The 19,371-nt window shown below is 43.0% G+C and overlaps 2 protein-coding genes across 3 annotated transcripts; one reads left to right on the top strand and one right to left on the bottom strand.

Annotated features, from left to right (window-relative positions):
* Positions 1–8,046: 8,046 nt before the first annotated feature.
* On the bottom strand, positions 8,047–12,574 carry LOC114431729 (UHRF1-binding protein 1-like). 2 transcript variants are annotated; one of them, XM_028399333.1, is made up of 5 exons: positions 12,370–12,574; positions 12,085–12,161; positions 9,110–9,209; positions 8,869–8,954; positions 8,047–8,659 (listed from the first exon to the last, which is right to left on the bottom strand). In XM_028399333.1, exons 1-5 carry the CDS (start codon positions 12,461–12,463, stop codon positions 8,531–8,533), a joined length of 486 nt encoding a protein of 161 aa, XP_028255134.1. In that variant the 5' UTR covers positions 12,464–12,574; the 3' UTR covers positions 8,047–8,530. The 2 variants fall into 2 exon arrangements, with proteins under 2 accessions (XP_028255134.1, XP_028255135.1); XM_028399334.1 differs by adding an exon at positions 9,299–9,326 and having other exon boundaries at positions 12,085–12,502.
* A 4,521-nt stretch (positions 12,575–17,095) lies between these two features.
* LOC114432670 (complement C1q-like protein 2) lies at positions 17,096–18,404 on the top strand. The gene has a single exon (XM_028400832.1). The coding sequence runs from the start codon at positions 17,198–17,200 to the stop codon at positions 17,894–17,896; it is 699 nt and encodes a 232-aa protein (XP_028256633.1). The 5' UTR covers positions 17,096–17,197; the 3' UTR covers positions 17,897–18,404.
* The last annotated feature ends 967 nt before the right edge of the window (positions 18,405–19,371 follow it).

The raw sequence follows: 19,371 nt of genomic DNA, 5'->3' as shown, positions 1-19,371 counted from the left end.
CCGGTGTCTTTCTGTGTCGCCCAAGACTCAAGAGTCAAGTTACGCGGCATTAAGCAGCGGATTTCCTGCTACGGTTTCCAAAATAAAACCACTTTAATATATAGAGTATGTTTCTATATTTTAATTTGTGTGTATTTTTAGGGCCCGAGCACCGAATGGTGCAAGAGCCCTATTGAAACCCTTAGGATTATTATTTTTTTTTTTTTTTTTTTTTTTTTTTTTTTTTTTTTTTCCCCTCCGAGATCGCATTTTTGGAGGCCTTAACATGCCCAAAAACTCACCAAACTTGGTAGAAAAATTCATTCGCCCGAAAAATTTTGAAATTTGCTGACTTTTGAAATGCACATATAAAAATGGCTCTATAGCGCCTCCAACGCGTAGCCCCTCTGGCCGGTTTGACACAGGATTATGAAAATTGGCACACATATGTATCACCTCAAGACGCACAAAAAAGTCTCTTGGACCCCCCCTCCAAACCCAACAGGAAGTCCGCCATTTGAAGGTTTGTGGCCATTTTTGGCGATGTGTAACCCTGCTGCCAAACTTTTCACGCCTCGCATACGTCATCGGATTGAGCTGAAAATTGCCGTGTCCACTCAGGACACCATAGGGAATAGACGCATTCCAAAACTCTTACAAAAGTCTTACGGTGTGGCCGGGGCGTGGCCTCAAAGTTTGACCATTTCTGAGGACACAGAAAGTCTCTATAACTTCTTCGTTTTCTGTCCGATCTGTACGAAATGTCACATGTATGATCAGAGTCTGACCCTAAACACAACTATACAACAATATTTAGGCTTTGACAGAGCGCCACCTACTGGCTACACAAAATGTTGTGTTTTCATAGGTTTTTCTGCCTGCCCCCCTGGCCTGTTTTGAGTAGGGTCATGAAAATTGGCACACATGTGTATCACCCCAAGATGCACAAAAAAGTCTCTTGGACCCCCCCTCCAAACCCAACAGGAAGTCCGCGATTTTGAAATTTCTGTTAATTTTTGGCGATTTGTGACCCTGCTACAAAACTTTTCACGCCTCGCATACTTCATCCAATCAAGCTGAAAATCACTGTGTCCACTCAGGACACCATAGGGAATAGACGCATTCCAAAACTCTTACAAAAGTCTTACGGTGTGGTGGGGGCGTGGCCTCAAAGTTGACCATTCGCCATTACAAAGGAACTCCCTGTATTTTTTGCCCTAATGTGTAGCCCCGCTGGCCAGTTTGACACAGGTTCATGAAAATTAGAACACATGTGTATCACCCCAAGACGCACAAAGAAGTCTCTTGGACCCCGCCTCCAAACCCAACAGGAAGTCCGCCATTTTGACTTTTGTGGCAATTTTTTGCCTATTTTTGACCCTGCTTCAAAACTTTTCACGCCTCACATACTTCATGCAATTGAGCTGAAATTCACTGTGTCTACTCAGGACACCATAGGGAATAGACGCATTCCAAAACTCTTACAAAAGTATTACCGTGTGGCGGGGGAGTGGCCTCAAAGTTGACCGTTCGCCATTACAAAGGAATTCGCTGTGTTTTATGCAGTACTACCCATATACTTTATGCAATGTGGACAAAATCTTACAGTACTGCTATGGACCCGAGTCTGAACAGATATATATGCTAATAGGATGATACGGTCATAGCGCCACCTACTGGTAGCAGGAAAGTTTGGTTGTAAACATGTGTTCGTTGTATCTCTGTGGAAATAAGAGGAGGAGAGCATAGCACAGGAGAGTATAGGAGACAAGAGCATAGGAGAGAAGACTGCGATGACCCCGCGGACCGCAAGGTGCGCGAGGGCCCGCAATGCTGCTTGCAGCTTTAATTTTATTTTATGTCCTCAACGAGAGACTTTTTTGTTTCCTCGGTAACACTCTTCTTCAACTAGCTAGCAACGCAGCTAGCCAGCCATTAGCTAGCTAGCAACTCTGATACTTCTTACTTCACTAGTGACAAATAATATCTGTTAACCAATGTCACCACTTACAAGGCTTAGTTTGAGTGTTCTATTATTACATAGAAATATGATTTAATACAAATAAATAAATACATAATGAACTATACCCAACACTGCCACCACTTTAGCTAACAAGCAAATAATCGGCTAACGATTTAGCTAGCTGGCTAACCAAAACATACAACTGTTACTGAAAATGTACAAGTAGAAGCAAATGTGGAAAATATACCAATTCAGAATTACGCATGACTATAAATATTTAATTTGAATTTATGTTTCCTTCACAATAAATACACAGAGTTAACATGCTTTTTTCGGATTAGTGTTCACCTCGTTTATCTATGTATATTGTGTTTTAATTATGCATTTTACGAACAAGTTTTCAAGTGATAAAAATTTGTAAAATTAAAGCTGCAAGCAGCATTGCGGGCCCTCGCGCACCTTGCGATCCGTGGGGTCATCGCAGTCTTCTCTCCTATGCTCGCGTCTCCTATACTCTCCTGTGCTATGCTCTCCTCCTCTCATTTCCACAGATATACAACAAACACATGTTTACAACCAAACTTTCCTGCTACCAGTAGGTGGCGCTATGACCGTATCATCCTATTAGCATATATATCTGTTTAGACTCGGCTCCATGGCAGTACTGTAAGATTTTGTCCACATTGCATAAAGTATATGGGTAGTACTGCATAAAACACAGCGAGTTCCTTTGTAATGGCGAATGGTCAACTTTGAGGCCACTCCCCCGCCACACGGTAATACTTTTGAAAGAGTTTTGGAATGCGTCTATTCCCTATGGTGTCCTGAGTGGACACAGTGAATTTCAGCTCAATTGCATGAAGTATGTGAGGCGTGAAAAGTTTTGAAGCAGGGTCACAAATAGGCAAAAAATGGCCACAAAAGTCAAAATGGTGGACTTCCTGTTGGGTTTGGAGGGGGGGTCCAAGAGAGTTTTTTGTGCGTCTTGGGGTGATACACATGTGTGCTAATTCTCATGATCCTGTGTCAAACTGGCCAGCGGGGCTACGCATTAGGGCAATAAATACAGTGAGTTCCTTTGTAATGGCGAATGGTCAAGTTTGAGGCCACGCCCCCACCACACCGTAAGACTTTTGTAAGAGTTTTTGAATGCGTCTATTCCCTATGGTGTCCTGAGTGGACACAGTGAGTTTTAGCTCATTTGGAGGAAGTATGCGAGGCGTGAAAAGTTTTGTAGGAGGGTCACAAATCGCCAAAAATTAACAGAAATTTCAAAATTGCGGACTTCCTGTTGGGTTTGGAGGGGGGGTCCAAGAGACTTTTTTGTGCATCTTGGGGTGATACACATGCGTACCAATTTTCATGACCCTACTCAAAACAGGCCAGGGGGGCAGGCAGAAAAACCTATGAAAACACAACATTTTGTGTAGCCAGTAGGTGACGCTCTGTCAAAGCCTCAATATTGTTGTATAGATGTGTTTAGGGTCAGACTCTGATCATACATGTGACATTTCGTACAGATCGGACAGAAAACGAAGAAGTTATAGAGACTTTCTGTGTCCTCAGAAATGGTCAAACTTTGAGGCCACGCCCCGGCCACACCGTAAGACTTTTGTAAGAGTTTTGGAATGCGTCTATTCCCTATGGTGTCCTGAGTGGACACGGCGAATTTCAGCTCAATCCGTTGAAGTATGCGAGGCGTGAAAAGTTTGGCAGCAGGGTCACACATCGCCAAAAATGGCCACAAACCTTCAAATGGCGGACTTCCTGTTGGGTTTGGAGGGGGGGTCCAAGAGACTTTTTTGTGCGTCTTGAGGTGATACATATGTGTGCCAATTTTCATAATCCTGTGTCAAACCGGCCAGAGGGGCTACGCGTTGGGGGCGCTATAGAGCCATTTTTATATGTGCATTTCAAAAGTCAGCAAATTTCAAAATTTTTCGGGCGAATGAATTTTTCTACCAAGTTTGGTGAGTTTTTGGGCATGTTAAGGCCTCCAAAAATGCGATCTCGGAGGGGGAAAAAAAAAAAAAAAAAAAAAAAAAAAAAAAAAAAAAAAAAAAAAAAAAATAATAATCCTAAGGGTTTCAATAGGGCTCTTGCACCATTCGGTGCTCGGGCCCTAAATACAGTTGTTTAAGGGATATGGTGCATTTACCTGCCGTGTGAGGAGAAGTCAGGTCTAAGCTTTTATTGTGAAAGTCAACCCGCCGGGTTTCCGCTCTTAGTGTTCCTGACTTACAGACTTACTGTACAGTCTGGGTGTGGATGACGATGCTACAACACCAACGGGAGGCGATGCCTTTGTTAGGGTCTTTAAAAAGTCACACTTACAACCACCAGCAGTACCAGCTAGTGCCACATTCAGACCAGTAACTTGTCCACACACGCACATGCGCACTGCTGCTCTGTCCCTGGCGGCGTGTTCTAATGCACAATTGGCGCAGCTGGATGAATTTGGAAACAGGTGAGATCCTAAAATATCCCTGCAGCCACGAGAGAGAGCAGGATTTGTGTGAATGCAAAGAGATGATTTTTTAATGTGACCGCCTGGGACGGACACACACGCACACTCCTCCACTGCGCCCCCACTCTGCAGACCAGTGCATGCTGGGACCTGCCTGGTGTCTCTGTTTAATTGGAATTTAGAGGAAAAATGCTGCCTTTAAGTAACCTGCAGCTGCTATGATGACGGGCATCTCAAATTAAGGGCTGCACCTAATGATTATTTTTGGATATTAATTGATCAAGAGTTTATTTTCGTAGTGAATCGATTAATGTCTAAATGTCATGCAATTAATAATTAGTACTTTGTCAGCTTCACATGCTCAATTTTCTGGATTTTCTTCCCACATAGCACATAGTGACAATGTTGAGCCTTTGCATCCCAGAAAACAGACACCATCACAGGATTGTTCTTTGTTCTCTGGTGGAACCAAGTGGTGACGAGTTGCTACAGAAATTCTTCAGAATCTGCCTAAAAACCATCACTCCCCAGTGGGCGGACATCTTGGTCCTTACTTATCAATCAACCCTAATAAAGAAATGGCTCAGGACGGCTGCTTCTGAGGATGAAACGGCGAGCAGACAGCTGCAGCCTCACAGGGTGGCTGGATGCAGATTCTGCACTTTGTGATGAGCCAAGACCCAACCTGATGCCTCTTTCATCCCGTTTCCCACAATCCATCTGTACAACCCTCCTCCATCACTCTCCTGCTCACACATCGCGCTGGATGTGTACATGCTTTGCTTTCATAAACAGAGCTCCGCTGTGACGTAGCCGTCATCACAGAAACATTAAGCTGCAGAATGTAAACAGCAGAACAGGCAAGAACTTCTCTCTCCTCTTCATCACACACACACACACACACACACACACACACACTGGTACACTTGATGTCCTTCTATGACTCACTGCACTAGTCCAGCCGTAAAATGTCATGACCATTTATGTGCACAAAATCCAAACAGCCTGCCACAGCGGTTCACTGCAGCTCATTTGAGCTACCACACAGTTTCCCACCACTTAACACAGGGTGGACTTCAATTGTATTTTTATGTCCTCAAACATTAAGACTTACACGTTTAAAAATGTCATTGGGACAGACAAGAAATATGTGCATAAAGCAGCTGCAGCTCATTATCAATGGATATAAATGTGACATTCAGATTAAATGTGAAATAATTGAGTAATCATGATTTAAAACAATAACAAGTTCATTTTACTCAAAGAAGCCAGTATAGTTAACTCAAAGTACAACAGGATGTGCTTTGGCAGATAGACCTTGATGAGACATCATCCAAGATGGGGGGAAGGACGAAAGGGAGGTGAAGCCAACGAAGATGCATTCCCCCCAGGGTCTAGACCTGGTGGTGGTGGAGAGAGAAGCAGGATAAAGGGGAGCATCAGAAGCTGACCTGGCCTCCTGACTGACGGTGCCCTGGGGAGGAGGAGGAGGGCTGAGGGTTCAATCTGAAAAGAACAGACATGACAGCAGAGAGGATGCTCAACCGTGATTGGCTGCATGAGCAAGGGCATGGTCACACAAGGGCGCCCAGAACTACCCTAAAAAAATAGATGAACAGTCACCAAATTCTCTCCAAGCAGGATGGACAGGAAGGAAGGAGGAGCTGTAAGAAACCCGCCCGGCCATCAGCATGAGATGATTCTTTCAACGTAAAACTCCGACCATGATGGAGGAGGAGTTCAACATCAGAAAGTCTTCAAGAATGGTGATGTCCCAGTGTGTTACTGCAGAAATTTCCAGACGGACGCCAGGACTACTTCAGACCTTCTCTGAACAAATGTGCACATTGTTGAGTCCCTGGTCCTTAAGATGGAGGGGGACACTTTGTCCATCAGCTCTTCACATTACTGAAGTATACAGACAGTCAGAGGACAGAGCACAGTGTTTGTATTGAAGTGACAAGGTCAAAACAAAAGTACAAGAAGTCACCAAGAACAGATAAAAGCTGCTGCAATGTGTGAACAGACAGAGGTTAAAGAGCTGCTCTTTTTCTGCACTCAGGAAGGAATCAGGATTTCAAGGTGGTTAGACTTCATCAGTTCTAAATGTTCTCTGTGGTTCAATGAACTTTTTACTACAATAATATTGCTGAAAACAGCAGAATACTGGAGAACCCTGAATGCCCCAATACACTGGAGACAAAGGAAACATCAGGTGGCAGCACAGAAACCTCAAATTCGTGGCGGCGCCACAGCCAGACCGTATGACGAAGTCCTGCATTTCTGATAACTTTTGGTGCCTTGCCTTAAGAGTAACCAGACCAATTTTCATGTGTATTGGACAAATCCCCTAGGAGGAGTTGGTAAAAGTGCGGGGAGTGAAAAATGGAAAATGGCGCAGTTTTTTAAAAATGTCTGACTTTTTTTCTCGTCAAGAGGTGATACGTATGTGTACTGATTTTTGTGTCTGTAGGTCAAACGGAGACTCAGATCTCATTCTAGGGGGCGCTGCTGAGCTATGTGGCCACACCCACATATGACGATAAGGTGATATGAAAAGGTGCACAGGGGCTGATGTCATGATAGAGTAAGAGGCAGGTAGGATGAACAAATCAAGAAACACAGCAGCTTTCTCTATGGTGATGAAGGGTCACCTTTGTGGCGATGCCCCGCCCACACGGTGTAACATCAAGCTGCATTTTTGATAACTTTGCTCAGCCATGCCTTCAGAACCATGTGACAAAATCTCAGGTCTATCAGAGTATTTCCCTAGGAGGTGTGGAAATACGAGGTGTGGAACATGGATAATCAGCCTGAACACAATTCAGACCACCAGTAGGTGGCGCTATGAGAGTTTGTGGTCATTAGCATATCAATCTGTTCAGAATGACAGGCTCAGTGTGCCTGATTTTTTTCATCCACATTGGATGAAGTATGTGGGAGATACAGCCACAAATACATCCATTTCCTGTGCATTGGCGAAGGGTCAACTTTGTGGTGCCGCCACAGGTAGAATGAGTGGATGACATGCATGAGGATGGATCTGAACTCTTATCATGTAGCTACACCAGACGCTGAATAAAACAATGAACAACAACATAACAGAGGTCAGACAGCACAGCTGCTGTCCTTTAAACAGTTTATAAGCTGGGGCCTACCTTATTTGAGAAGAAGCTCACTCCAGCGGCCTTTCTGGGAGGCGAAGATGTTCATGTCCATGTCATAAAGTCTGGTGTTCTGATAAACTCCCGCTCAGTAGCGAGCATAGCCTAGGCATTTAGTCTATGCGGTCCTATTTTACTTCGTTAAAAACTTAACTTCTAATTTATCCTCATAGAACACTGGAAAAATGGATTATTAAGAAGATTCACTTCATTAATGGTAGCGTCCACCAATTTTGTTGTTTTTCTTCATTTCTTCTTCTTCGTTTACATGACAAGTAAATCATAGGGGCGTGAAACGACACCTGTCAATCATTTACCAGGCTCAAGCCCGCTGCTGATTGGTCAAAATGATGGTTCCAAAATGAAGTTAGCCCAAATGGTCAGTAAGTGGCAAGGGCGGGGAATGATACCGTCAATCATTTACACCGGGCAAATAAGCATTTGATGCACTCGGGCTGCATAAAATTAGAGATATTTAGAGATATCCTGTGTTATTCTCAAAACTATTTGGTGCTGTTGCCACTTTAGCGTTTAGTTTTAGTGTGTGTGTGTTAGAAAAGTTTAACTTCCCCTGAAGTCATCACACAAGCATGAAAAGTAGCATGAAAGAAATTAAATGACATGGCAGATTAGAAATTTACATAAAGACGCACACATTTGAAACACAAAGTGTACTTCCTTTTTTGTTAGAACAGCACACACAAAAGAATGAATCACTCCATCCACTTGTCTTTCATAGTTCTGGTTGAATTTACAAGTTTTAAAAGTGCAGCACATGTTAAGTAGCTATTTACATCTAGAAAAATAAGAGGAAGAGGAGGAAGAGGGGCACAGATTAGTGTTGGTCATTTTGCTGACAAAGCCGTGGAACTGACAGATATGCTTGTTCTAACTGAGATACACAGTCAACTGAAACACTGCAAAGCTCGTGTTCACATTCTTGGTTCAGATCCGGGTCTAGCTGGTGCTCACTTTGAGGCTCTTCATGTGGTGAAGCAGCGAGTCCTTCTCCATCTGAGCCTCGGCCAGTGCCATCTTGGCCCGGGAGAGATCCAACTTCAAACACTCGTTCTCCTCTATCAGAATCTGGAAGCCAAAAAAAGAGATGAAAAGATACTGTTACTGCTGCAAGGTGGATACTTGCCATCTCCACGGTAACCAACCAAACCCTACCCACAGAGGAAGCTGAAGAGATATGGTTAAAAGTTACAGAAAACAACACTTTAACTGTCAATGGACAAGTTAAAAAAAAACATAAGCAGAACACGCTACACATGTAGCCTTGCACTGCAGACCTTGGGCGCTGTCTCAGGAACTGGATTCAGAGAGCTGTCCACCACTGATCCCGCCTTCTTGGGTTTAGACTCTGCCACTTTGTCCACTATGAGGAGGAAGACAGAGGCGAGTTTTGATGTGTGGATGTAACGTGCGTGGACTTTAAAAGGACTTCTTTTATAACTTATATAACTGCCGTGAATCAGAGCTGGAGTGGAGGTGGAAGTATCTGGCAGATGGAAATGCGCACTTGTTCCTCACCTCCTATAGAGAAAGACCCATCGTCTCTTCTATGGATGTCCATGTGAAGCGTGATTGGAGAGGTCTCAGAGTCGGAGGGATTGTCACAGGGGCCGTCATCCTGTGGGAGACACGGGATATGTTGTCTGGTTGTTCAGGAAAAAACAAATTCCACGCAAGGAGCTGGAACATTCAAAGAAATGACCTCACCTTCAAATTGACATGCGTGTCCCTGATGCTGATCTCCATGTAAATAAATAAATACCAGCTGTTACAACAATTAGAAATCCAGTCAGTGTCTGTTTGACAGAAACTAAAAATGGCTGCCTGGGTGACTGTCAGGTCACTCTACTCTACAGGTGCAGGTTGATGTCAGGTTTAACGAGCTTGAAGTAAGAGGTGGAATGAATGAGGAGACAGAAACACTGAGAGACAAAGTTGGAAAAAGTCTGGAAAAAGAGAAGCAGGAAGGAGTTAAGAAGAAGGTGGCTGAAGGAGATTTCTTCAGTCCCACAGGCTCTTTACAGCAGCACTTTGGATCCTGGTATCAAGTATTGAGTCTTCAAAGAGAAGTTTTCTCCAGTTAATCTTTTTTTCCTTCTTTTTATGCATGAAAGATTTGTTGGTGAAGTAATGCAGAGAATCGAGGTGAAAAGTGAGGACAGAGAGGGAAGTGAGATAAAAGGGACTGCACTGGAGGAGAGGGCCATTAAAATCCTTATTTCACTGAATCTTTACAGCACAAAGGGGCCTTTTCATTTGCCAAGCACACAAGTACAGTGGTGGAAAGTAACTAAGTATTTGTACTTCGTTTCTGTACTTAAGTAAATTTTTATGTATTTATACTTTACTTAAGTAAAAATAATAGTGCATACTTTATACTTTTACTCCATTACATTTTGCAGCTATTATCTGTACTTTCTACTCCACTACAAATTTTTACAATGTCTGTAGTTACAAGTACATTTATGAATACAGTTGTGTTCATACAGCTGTGCTGGACTGTACTGCTGGACTGATGTGAAGTCAGACTCTGCATGAAGGTGGTGTCACGCTGCCAGCTGTGTTTCTATAATGAGCCTCAGTCATGATGCCGGTCCTCTGGCTCAGTTAGCTAACTAGTTAGCTGCTGTCTGATAACACAAATCCATCCATTAATGTCTGATTAACATGAATCATAACATTAATCTACAGCAGGAATACTGACACAGTAAAAATGCTGAATGCCTGTTTTTTTTTAGCAGCCTCTCTGTTCACTTCATGCCCACAGCCTGCCTTATGACACACAGACCTGTCCATAGCTGCTTCTGGACTGAAAATGTAAATTAACTACACATTGTCCATTTTAATTTTAAGATGATTACTTAATTTTTTAGCCTGTTCAGATCATTTGCAATGGAAATCAATAATATGTATTCAGTGCATGAGTACTTTTACTTTTAATACTTTAAGTACATTTAAAAGTAAGTTAAGACTTTTACTTAGTAAGTAGGATTGTTGATGTAGCACTTCTACTTTTACTTAAGTACCAAGCTTCAGTACTTCCTCCACCACTGCACAAGTACAGAAACAAGTTTTAACAGATGAGAGAAACAGACATGTGTGTTGCAATAGAGACACTCAGCGAGGCATGAAAATAGCCACTTAAAGAAATACAGCTTTTCATCTTGACAGTGAGAAGTGAAGCAGGGTCAGCAGAGGGTTAACACCAGCCAAAAACACACACACATACACGCAGCTTTCCTCAGATATAAAATGACATATTCTCTCAATCCTGAGCAGATAAGGTTTAGGCAAAAAGATGGGAGCGGGTGAGGCAAGAGAAACAGAGGGAGGGAGGGAGGGAGGCAGCAGCCAAGGACTGAATGACTGCGATAAGACAGGGAGGAGAGAGGAAAGATGGCCGGGAGAGGGAGGAGATGAAGGAAAGGAAAAAAGGTGGAGAGGGAGGGGTGGATGGCAGAGGATTAGTAGGGAGGTGGAGTATGGAGCTGGAGGGATGAGTGAAGAGGAAAAGAGGAGGAGGTGGGATTGTGAGATAGGAGGAGAGGGGGTAAAGCTGGCGTTTCTCTCATTGCCTGAATCACTGGACTGAAACTGCAAAGTCTGCTGCAGTGGGGAGATGAGGGAGGCGGGGAGAAACGAGGGGGAGACACAGAGAGGAGAGAGGGCAGATTACACCAGAATGAGGCAGATTAGGGGTTAAAATCATCCCTTCATTTTCACACAGCAGTTACCTTGGCTGCTTTGAGCAGGTATTGGTACTGAACTCAGCATACCTGTGGGGAGTTACGGTAAGGTAAATAAAAAGGAGGCAGTGGGTTGTGTTAGTGTGTAAATGTGTGTCTGTACACAAGAAAGAGTCATTTGTAAACGAGGGCATTATTAGCCCTGAATAATCAATAGACTGCTTCAGAAAACTGGTCAAGAGTCTCCTAAAAAAAAAAATCACATTTAAGAGCAAAGAGAACAGGGTTTCATCAAATGTGGAACCATGAACATGTTAAATACCTGATTCCTGCTCTGCTCAGGGTGTGTGGAGGTTTAAACCATGATGTCAAAAGTGTGAATAATCAAAGACTGTTGTGAAGGAGGGATCATTATGAAGCATCCTCAGCTTCAAATCTGTTCTACGACCTGTATCACATGTCCTTCCTCTCTTTCTGTCCTCATGTTTCCTTTCTAATGTCAAAGAAGTCGAAACACAAAAATCTCGAAAGCCTTTAGTCTGATTCCAAAAACATGCAGTCGTCAGTATCCTGCTGATGTTTCTACTCTGCCCTGCATCAGCAGCCCTCATCGAACCAAAGTCTGTTTTATGTCATCAGGAAGCTCACGGTTTAAAAGCTGAGCACCGTGATGTGACAACATTTCAAAAGAACATTTCCAGAAATCAATATTACACATGTCCAAACTTGGAACCATGCACGAAAACACAAATACGTCACGTCAGTGCTCACATAAACCACGCTCTGTCCAGCACACAGACTTCTTACCCAGGCTGCCTCGGTGGCGTTCTCTGTGACACTCTGTTCACTGATCGCATCCTTGAAGCCTGAGATGGACACATCATCTGTAAAAATATCATATAAACACACAAATGTGACTCACAGACGCTGAACCCTGTCTTGTTGTGTGCAGTATAGACAATGCTACCACCTGCTGGTCAAAACAGTATCCTGCAACTGCTACATAAAACATGGTCAAAGGTCAAATGCATATTCAGATTTATTCTCTTGTTTTCACGTGTGTGTGTGTGTTTGTGTGTGTGTGATATCCACTTCTCTCCAGCAGGCTGTAGGTGTCTCCATCCTCCATCAGGTAGCTGTCGATGGAGATGTTGTCCAGAGACTGCAGCGACGGCCTCTTCTTCATGTTCTAATACAGGGGTCTCAAACTCAACTTACCTGGGGGGGCCGCTGGGGGTAGAGTCTGGGTGAGGGTGGGCCGCATTAAAAAAAAGGGTTTCAAATATTCCAAAAAAGTACAACTGGTCCAATCATCTCAATCTTTATTAATAACAGGTCAGAATAGGGATGCAAATTATTGATTAATTCATTAATCATTAGTTGAATGACCTTATCGATCGATTAACGATTAATTGATAAGCGGCGATTTTCCTGGGCCTGAATTTCCCTCGGTTTCACTAAGACTAAAAGCTAAACATTGTTTACTAAATAAACTGCATGTCATATTCCTTAATGAGTGACTTGCTGTACCTTTGGAGATACAGTACTGACAATGACATTTATGTAAGTTAAAATAACAAAATCAATTGTGAATAGAAATTAAATAAAATATGTCAAGCTGCTTTAACATGAAAATAAGTTGTTCACTGGCTCCTCACACAGACACATGTCCAGGAGTCAGGTGTGTGCGCAGCTTGTTTACAGTGAGGGCAGCTACTGAGAACACGGGTTCTGTTCAACTAGCATCCTGATTAAAAAGAAAGAAAGAAATTCCAAGTACTTCATGTGGCCTGCATATTCACAGCGAGCACAAATGGAAATGCTGATTAACATGCGGCAACCTCCTACTTTGATCCATTCTGGGACTATATTCTGACGGAGCACTGCTACATGCGCACAGAGATCACGCAGCACCTGAAAACAAACACCGTCAACAGACAACCAGCATGGCTAGGCTGCTGAGTATGGCAAGCCATTCATATCACATTTCCGCCATACTTTAAACGGCGTTTGCCAGTACTTTAAATGGCGTTTTTTACATCGTACGCCGCAGAAAACGCCGTTTTAACGTCGTACGCTGTACGGCGTTTTCCAAACGGCCACTCATAACGCCGTACGGCGTTTTCTATTCTAATGATCTCCGCCCCATAACTTGCAAAACGTGGTGTGTGTTCTTCAGGATAGTGTGTCAAATAACATGGAAATCAATCCAATCTGATTTAAAAAGTCAGTAAACATACGTTCTTTTCTCTGTGATTTAAGTGTGTAAGACAAGAAGAAGAAGTAAGAAGAAAGGTGAACAAATGCTATTGTAAACAAAATTCAGGGGGGGGGGGGCGGAACTCCTCTGCAGCGGAGAAATGCGCGAGCATGTACAGACAGAAGCGGCACGCCGAGCAGAACGGAGGCTGCCACTCCTGAAAAAAAATCCCAAACTAAATATCAGAGAAATACTGATGGGTAATTAATAATAAAAATAAAATGCACAGGCCAAGCCTCAGCAAATAAGTGTGTGTGAGAAAAATGTGCGGGCCGCAATAACACTAAACTTTGATGTCAAGTGGGGGGCCACAAAATGTCAGCTTGCAGGCCGCAAATGGCCCGCGGGCCGCTAGTTTGAGACCCCTGTTCTAATAGGACACCGAAAAACTGGACTGGGAGCGGTCCTGCATCAAACGACTACTGCAACACACACAAAAAAGAGTGTGTGAGCACCAAAAAGTTGACACTAAAGAGAACAACCGCTGTATCTGTCTGTTTAGACCGGTGTTTCTCAACCTTTTTTGAGCCACGGCACATTTCACATGTAAAAAAATCCCACGGCACAGCTTTCTGTGCTCATCGTCGCCGCCACCACCAGGCCACGGTAGATGTTGTGCAGCTTGGTGTCTTGTTCATGAGCGTGTTGCTGGAAGACGGGATGCATGAGAGGTAAGGAAGATGAGGAGCGGGGGAAAGAGGAGAAAGATGAAGAGAAGAAGGTGGACGACTGCTGTGTGCGCACCTGCTGGCGACTCCTGGTGAGCACAGATGTTTTTAGTGGTGATGTTGAGATTTTTGTGTTTTTGTGTCATTGTGACTTCTTTAGCTTAGTCATGCAGTTCTCAAGGTGTCCACCAGATGGCATGTCCGACCAAATAACAGAAAACATAGTGAGCCTGGAAGGTGTGAAGTGTGTGGGCGATGAATGTCTGTACATTTACTGTGTGTTTGAACAGTGAGTGAGAGACATAGATGCTACAGGCAGACAGACATCATATGGCATCAGGGAGAAGCACAGAGAGGAGCAGACATGGCTCCTCTACAGATAAAAGGGTTTGTGTTGTATATGTGCACCTGATCTTCTGACGCCATGCTCTTCCTCTGCTGTGCAGACTTCTCCATGGCCTCGCTTAAGGACTTGGCATACTGCACCATAGCTTTGAGCTGGGAGTCGGTCAGCACCAGAATGAGCTTGGAGGCCACCACATTACAGTCCTTTATCTGTATGCAGACAGAGCCATTCAAATAAACATTGGACTGTGTATCGACAAGAATATGCATCAAGATATTTAGAGCAAACAGATCTCTTCATGGTAACATCCTTAGAGACATTTTCATGAGTTTTGTGAGGGAACATGTGTTTCTGCACATTTACAAATGCTTTATTCTGTATTTTTTAATCCCTCACAGAGCTAACCTGGCTAATTACTTTGGAACAGCAGCTCTTGATCGTGTTTTATATGAAATCTCTGAGGCATTAGTGGTCATTTCTGGTTTTATAAACACTAAAACACCCTGCAGCCTGTAGAGAGAGAGGAGTCTGGGGTTCTATCTAATCTCACTTATAAAGCACTGGTTTTGATATTATGTTCAGTGTTTATGTCCTTCAACACACTTTTAAGCCTCAAAGGCTGGAATCATGTATACTTGGCTTTTTACATAAATATATATTACAATGTGACACATAGACATGGGATCTGTTCTTGTTCAAAGTGCAGATGTCTGGTTACCTTGGCATTTGTAATTTGAAATTACAGAATTACATCATGAGTGTAGGCGGTAGATAAATACTGAGACTAATGAAAACAGGGCCTTTACAGGATTTGTAACCAGTAAGCGGAGAAAGTTAATCATTATTTAGATTGGTTGACTCAATCGTGGTATGAAGGTGCTTTCACGGTATTTGTGTGTTTGAAGCTAACCTGGGTAATTATTTTGAACGGCGGCTCATGATCCTATTTTATATGAAATCTTTGGGGCATTAGTCATCATTTCTGGTTTTACAAACACTAAATAGGGTTCTTACACCTTTTCCAAAGTCAAATTCAAGTACTTTCAAGTACTTTCAAGGACATTTTCTGCTGACATGATGCTTGACAATTTCAAGCATCTAGCAGCGATGGTACATTACACACTCAAAATGATTTGTTGCATTTTTAATTGGATTAAGAGATGGTATAATGCCATAAACAACAAGAGGTGCTTTGCAATGTCACTGTAACATGGTCTTGAAAATGTCCCCTACATTGTCACATGATTTGTAGTAAGACTGGTGGCTTACAATTTTTGTTGTCCAGCATATTCCTGCTTTAAGCATTAGATTAGACCTAACAAATGATTTTATGGTGCTGCTGGTCTTCCTGGTTGTCAGATCTGGATTAGAGGGGCAACTCCACTGGCTGCTTCTACCATGTCAAGTCACAATCTGTGCTGCGTGTTGTTGCCTTAGCTCATCAAATATAGCCTCCATCAATTCTGTCCAACGCCGTGTGGGCACCAACATGTTTGTTATCATCTGAAACAATTTCATGTAGGCGCAGTGACATTGAGCGTGTTGGATGAAAAAATATGCTTCTGTGTGTGATCTTCAACTACTTGCCTTTCACCTAAACTGGAGAATGCAGATTGTCTCTTGGTGGACTTTTAACAGACTTTGAAGGACTTTTTTGGGGATTAAGTCCTTGTTTGATCTGTAGTTTATAATGTGTATTTGCTAGCCAACGCATATTCAAACAGGAACATCCATGTGGGTACACACAGGGCAGTGTTTTCAGTGGAGGGGGCGGCGTCACACATGACCGATGTCCACAGAGCAGGTACACTTCAGGTTCTCGGACTCATTCTATTCGTGGTTCTTTTTCATTTTCTGAAATGTACACTATTAAGTCAGATAGCGGGTTGACTAATACTATTCCACTTTCAAGCATTTTCAAGCACTTTGTGCAAAACTCTGATGATCCTGATGATGATGGAGTTGATGGACAGAGACATCCCTTCTACCACCTTCTCAGCAAAGCCATATTCACTGTAAATGTGACAGGTGGAAGACCATGTTATTAGAGAGCACACCACCCTGAGCACACCTTTGTCCAGAGGCTGTTGCTATGGGAGACGGGCCGTTAGGTGGACGAGGCTCATCACAGGTACTCATCTCCATCACCACTTTATCCAGAGTCTGAAACAGCAGGAAAGTCAGAAGCTTAGATTTACATTCAAGATGTGACACTATTATAAAAACAGTTGTTTTCCACATAGACACCTAATTTCCACCAAAACAAAGAATTTCACAGTAAAGGCTCAAACATGAAGAACATGCTTCAGGAAGAGAAAGGTGCTCTTCTCCATCAACAGAGCTCCAAACTACAAAGAGTTGTGTACTGTTAATTATTAGTCTCCTAGATAAATATTGTGACTAATGAAAACAGGATCTGTAATCTGTAAGCTAAGAAGGTTGAACAATATTTACAGAGGGATCTGTTCTGATAGGATGACATGCTTGGACCATTTGTGAGGAATAATTTCATTGGTTCAATCATGGTATAAAGGTGCTTGCATGAGTTTGTAAGATTCAGCATTTCCTTGTTTGAAGTAAATTCAGTAGGAAAGAAGAAGTTTTTCTCTAACTTTTTTTAATTTCTCGAAAAAGTGAGTGTTTGAGATGAAGCATCTGGTCCTCCTCATTTGCTCGCTGCTTTCCAGCAGCCTCTGCAGTGGGAACACCACCTGTCAACTTGACACCTGTGCCCTGCTCTCTGAGGTGGCAGCCATGAGGGAGAAGCTATCAGCCACATCACAGACGCAAAGCACGGTTCAGCAAAACCTCAGCACCATGATGCAGAAGATGGCCACCATGGAGGCGAACCTACAGTCCTACAAAAGCCAGGTGGAGGAGCTGTCAAAGAAAAACCAGGCTCTGGAGGTGCAGCTGAACGCACTCGCAGGCAAAAGTACACCGAAGATCGCCTTCGCTGTTGCTTTAGGGGCCTCTCTGGGTCCGGTTTCACAGTACACAACAGTGATATACCCAAAAATCTTCTCCAACATCAACAGCAACTACAACTCTGCCACCGGCATCTTCACTGCCCCCATCCGGGGGGTGTACTACTTCACCTACTCCATGTTCAACAACAACAACGGTCAAGCCAACTCTGTTTTAGCGCTGATGAAGAACAACGAGCAGATAGTGGCTACCTGGGACACGGTAGGCAATGACTTCAACGACAGTGCGACTAACGGGGCGGTGCTGCAGCTGGAGCCTGGAGACGCAGTGTATGTGAAGCTATTTGCAAACAGGCAGATCTATGATGATGGTGCTAACTACAACACCTTCAGGGGTTTCCTGCTCTTCACCTTGTAAAAAAACTGTGGATGAATTTGTTGTTAAGTAGTGGTGGGACTTACCAAAGAGATGGGGTGAGTCTTCAGCTTCGTCCATGGTATCTGTGATTGAAATTTGACTTGAATGTACATTAATGTTTAGAATTTATTAGGTTTTTATCTTATATTTTTTATTTTTATTTTTTACACTCACTACTTTACCTTATTAGTATTTCTGTCTTTTTGAGTATACATGGAGCACCTGGAACGAAAACAATTTCCCCCCGGGGATCAATAAAGTATTTCTGATTCTGATTCTGATTCTGAAAACAGACCATAACAAATAATTCAGCTTGACAAATTACTGTCAAATTAAATGTAAATGAGCAGACTGGTTGGAGCAAAATAAAAGTCAGAACAGCAAGAAAACGATGTGTGTAGACTGACTGGCAGCTGCCTTGTCAGAAAAATGCTCACTGATTCCAGTGTTGGGTGCTTGTACATGTCTGTCACTTTGATCTATTAAAGCAGAAATATTTACTCCAAAATGTGAAGTGTCATTTATCTCCTCAGCAACAGGAAGTAACAAAGAGAGGAAGGGAGATTCACATCTGTGTTCTTGTTCATTTTTTTCCTTTTACACTCCTCAAAAAATAAAGAGAAAACTTAAAGAACACAATGTAACTACAAGTCAGTCACACTTCTGTGAAATCAGCCTGTCCAGTTAGGATCAACACTGAGTGTGGATCAGTTTCAGCTGCTGTTGTGCAAATGGAACAAACAACAGGTGGAAATGAGAGGCAAATATCAAGCCCTATAAAGGAGAGGTTCTGTAGGTGCTGACCACAGACCATTCTCTGCTCTCATCCTTTCTGCCTGATGTTTGATCACCTTTGCATTTTGCATGAGGCGGTGTCTTCAACCAGAGAAGCTGCTCAGGTAGTGCAGCTCATCCAGGATGGCACATCAATGAGAGCTGTGGCAGGAAGGTTTGTTGTGTCTGTCAGCACAGTGTCCAGAGCATGGAGGAGATACCAGGAGACGTGGAGGGGGCCGTAGGAGGGCAACAACCCAGCAGCAGGACCAGGCTACCTCCTCTATTGTGCAAGGAGGAGCAGGAGGAGCACTGCCAGAGCCCTGCAACATGACCTGCAGCAGGACACTCACAACTGTTTGGCAATAGTTGACTATAAGTGGAGGATGACTAATTAGTTTATTTACAAAGAAATACCTGAACATTAACACTATATAAAATAAACATATATAACAGGTTTCCCTGCTGTGGTTTTGAGATCATTAACTCTAACAGTAAGTTGTAACAGCAGCACTTAGCTTACAATCCTGTGAACCAGACAAAACAAGCTAAAGTATCATTCTCTGAATGTGTCATTGCTATAAGTAGGTGATTAGTAGATATTTTTTAAATGTAGCATGCTAGCCTTGATTACTGTTTAATATCACTAGATGTTGTGAACCGTGTGCTGTACAGTCTGCTCTCAGTAATAAATAAAATAG

Source organism: Parambassis ranga, chromosome 2, assembly GCF_900634625.1.
Source record: "Parambassis ranga chromosome 2, fParRan2.1, whole genome shotgun sequence".
NCBI classification, from domain to species: Eukaryota; Metazoa; Chordata; class Actinopteri; family Ambassidae; genus Parambassis; species Parambassis ranga.
This window is presented reverse-complemented; position numbering and strand designations above follow the sequence as displayed.

Coding starts and splice junctions, on each gene's coding strand:
- LOC114432670 (XM_028400832.1), top strand. CDS start 17,198: ATGAAGCATCTGGTCCTCCTCATTTGCTCGCTGCTTTCCAGCAGCCTC.
- LOC114431729 (XM_028399333.1), bottom strand. CDS start 12,463: ATGAAGAAGAGGCCGTCGCTGCAGTCTCTGGACAACATCTCCATCGAC. Junction 12,162..12,369: donor CTACAGCCTGCTGGAGAGAA/GTGGATATCACA, acceptor ATATTTTTACAG/ATGATGTGTCCATCTCAGGC. Junction 9,210..12,084: donor ACGCCACCGAGGCAGCCTGG/GTAAGAAGTCTG, acceptor TGTCTCCCACAG/GATGACGGCCCCTGTGACAA.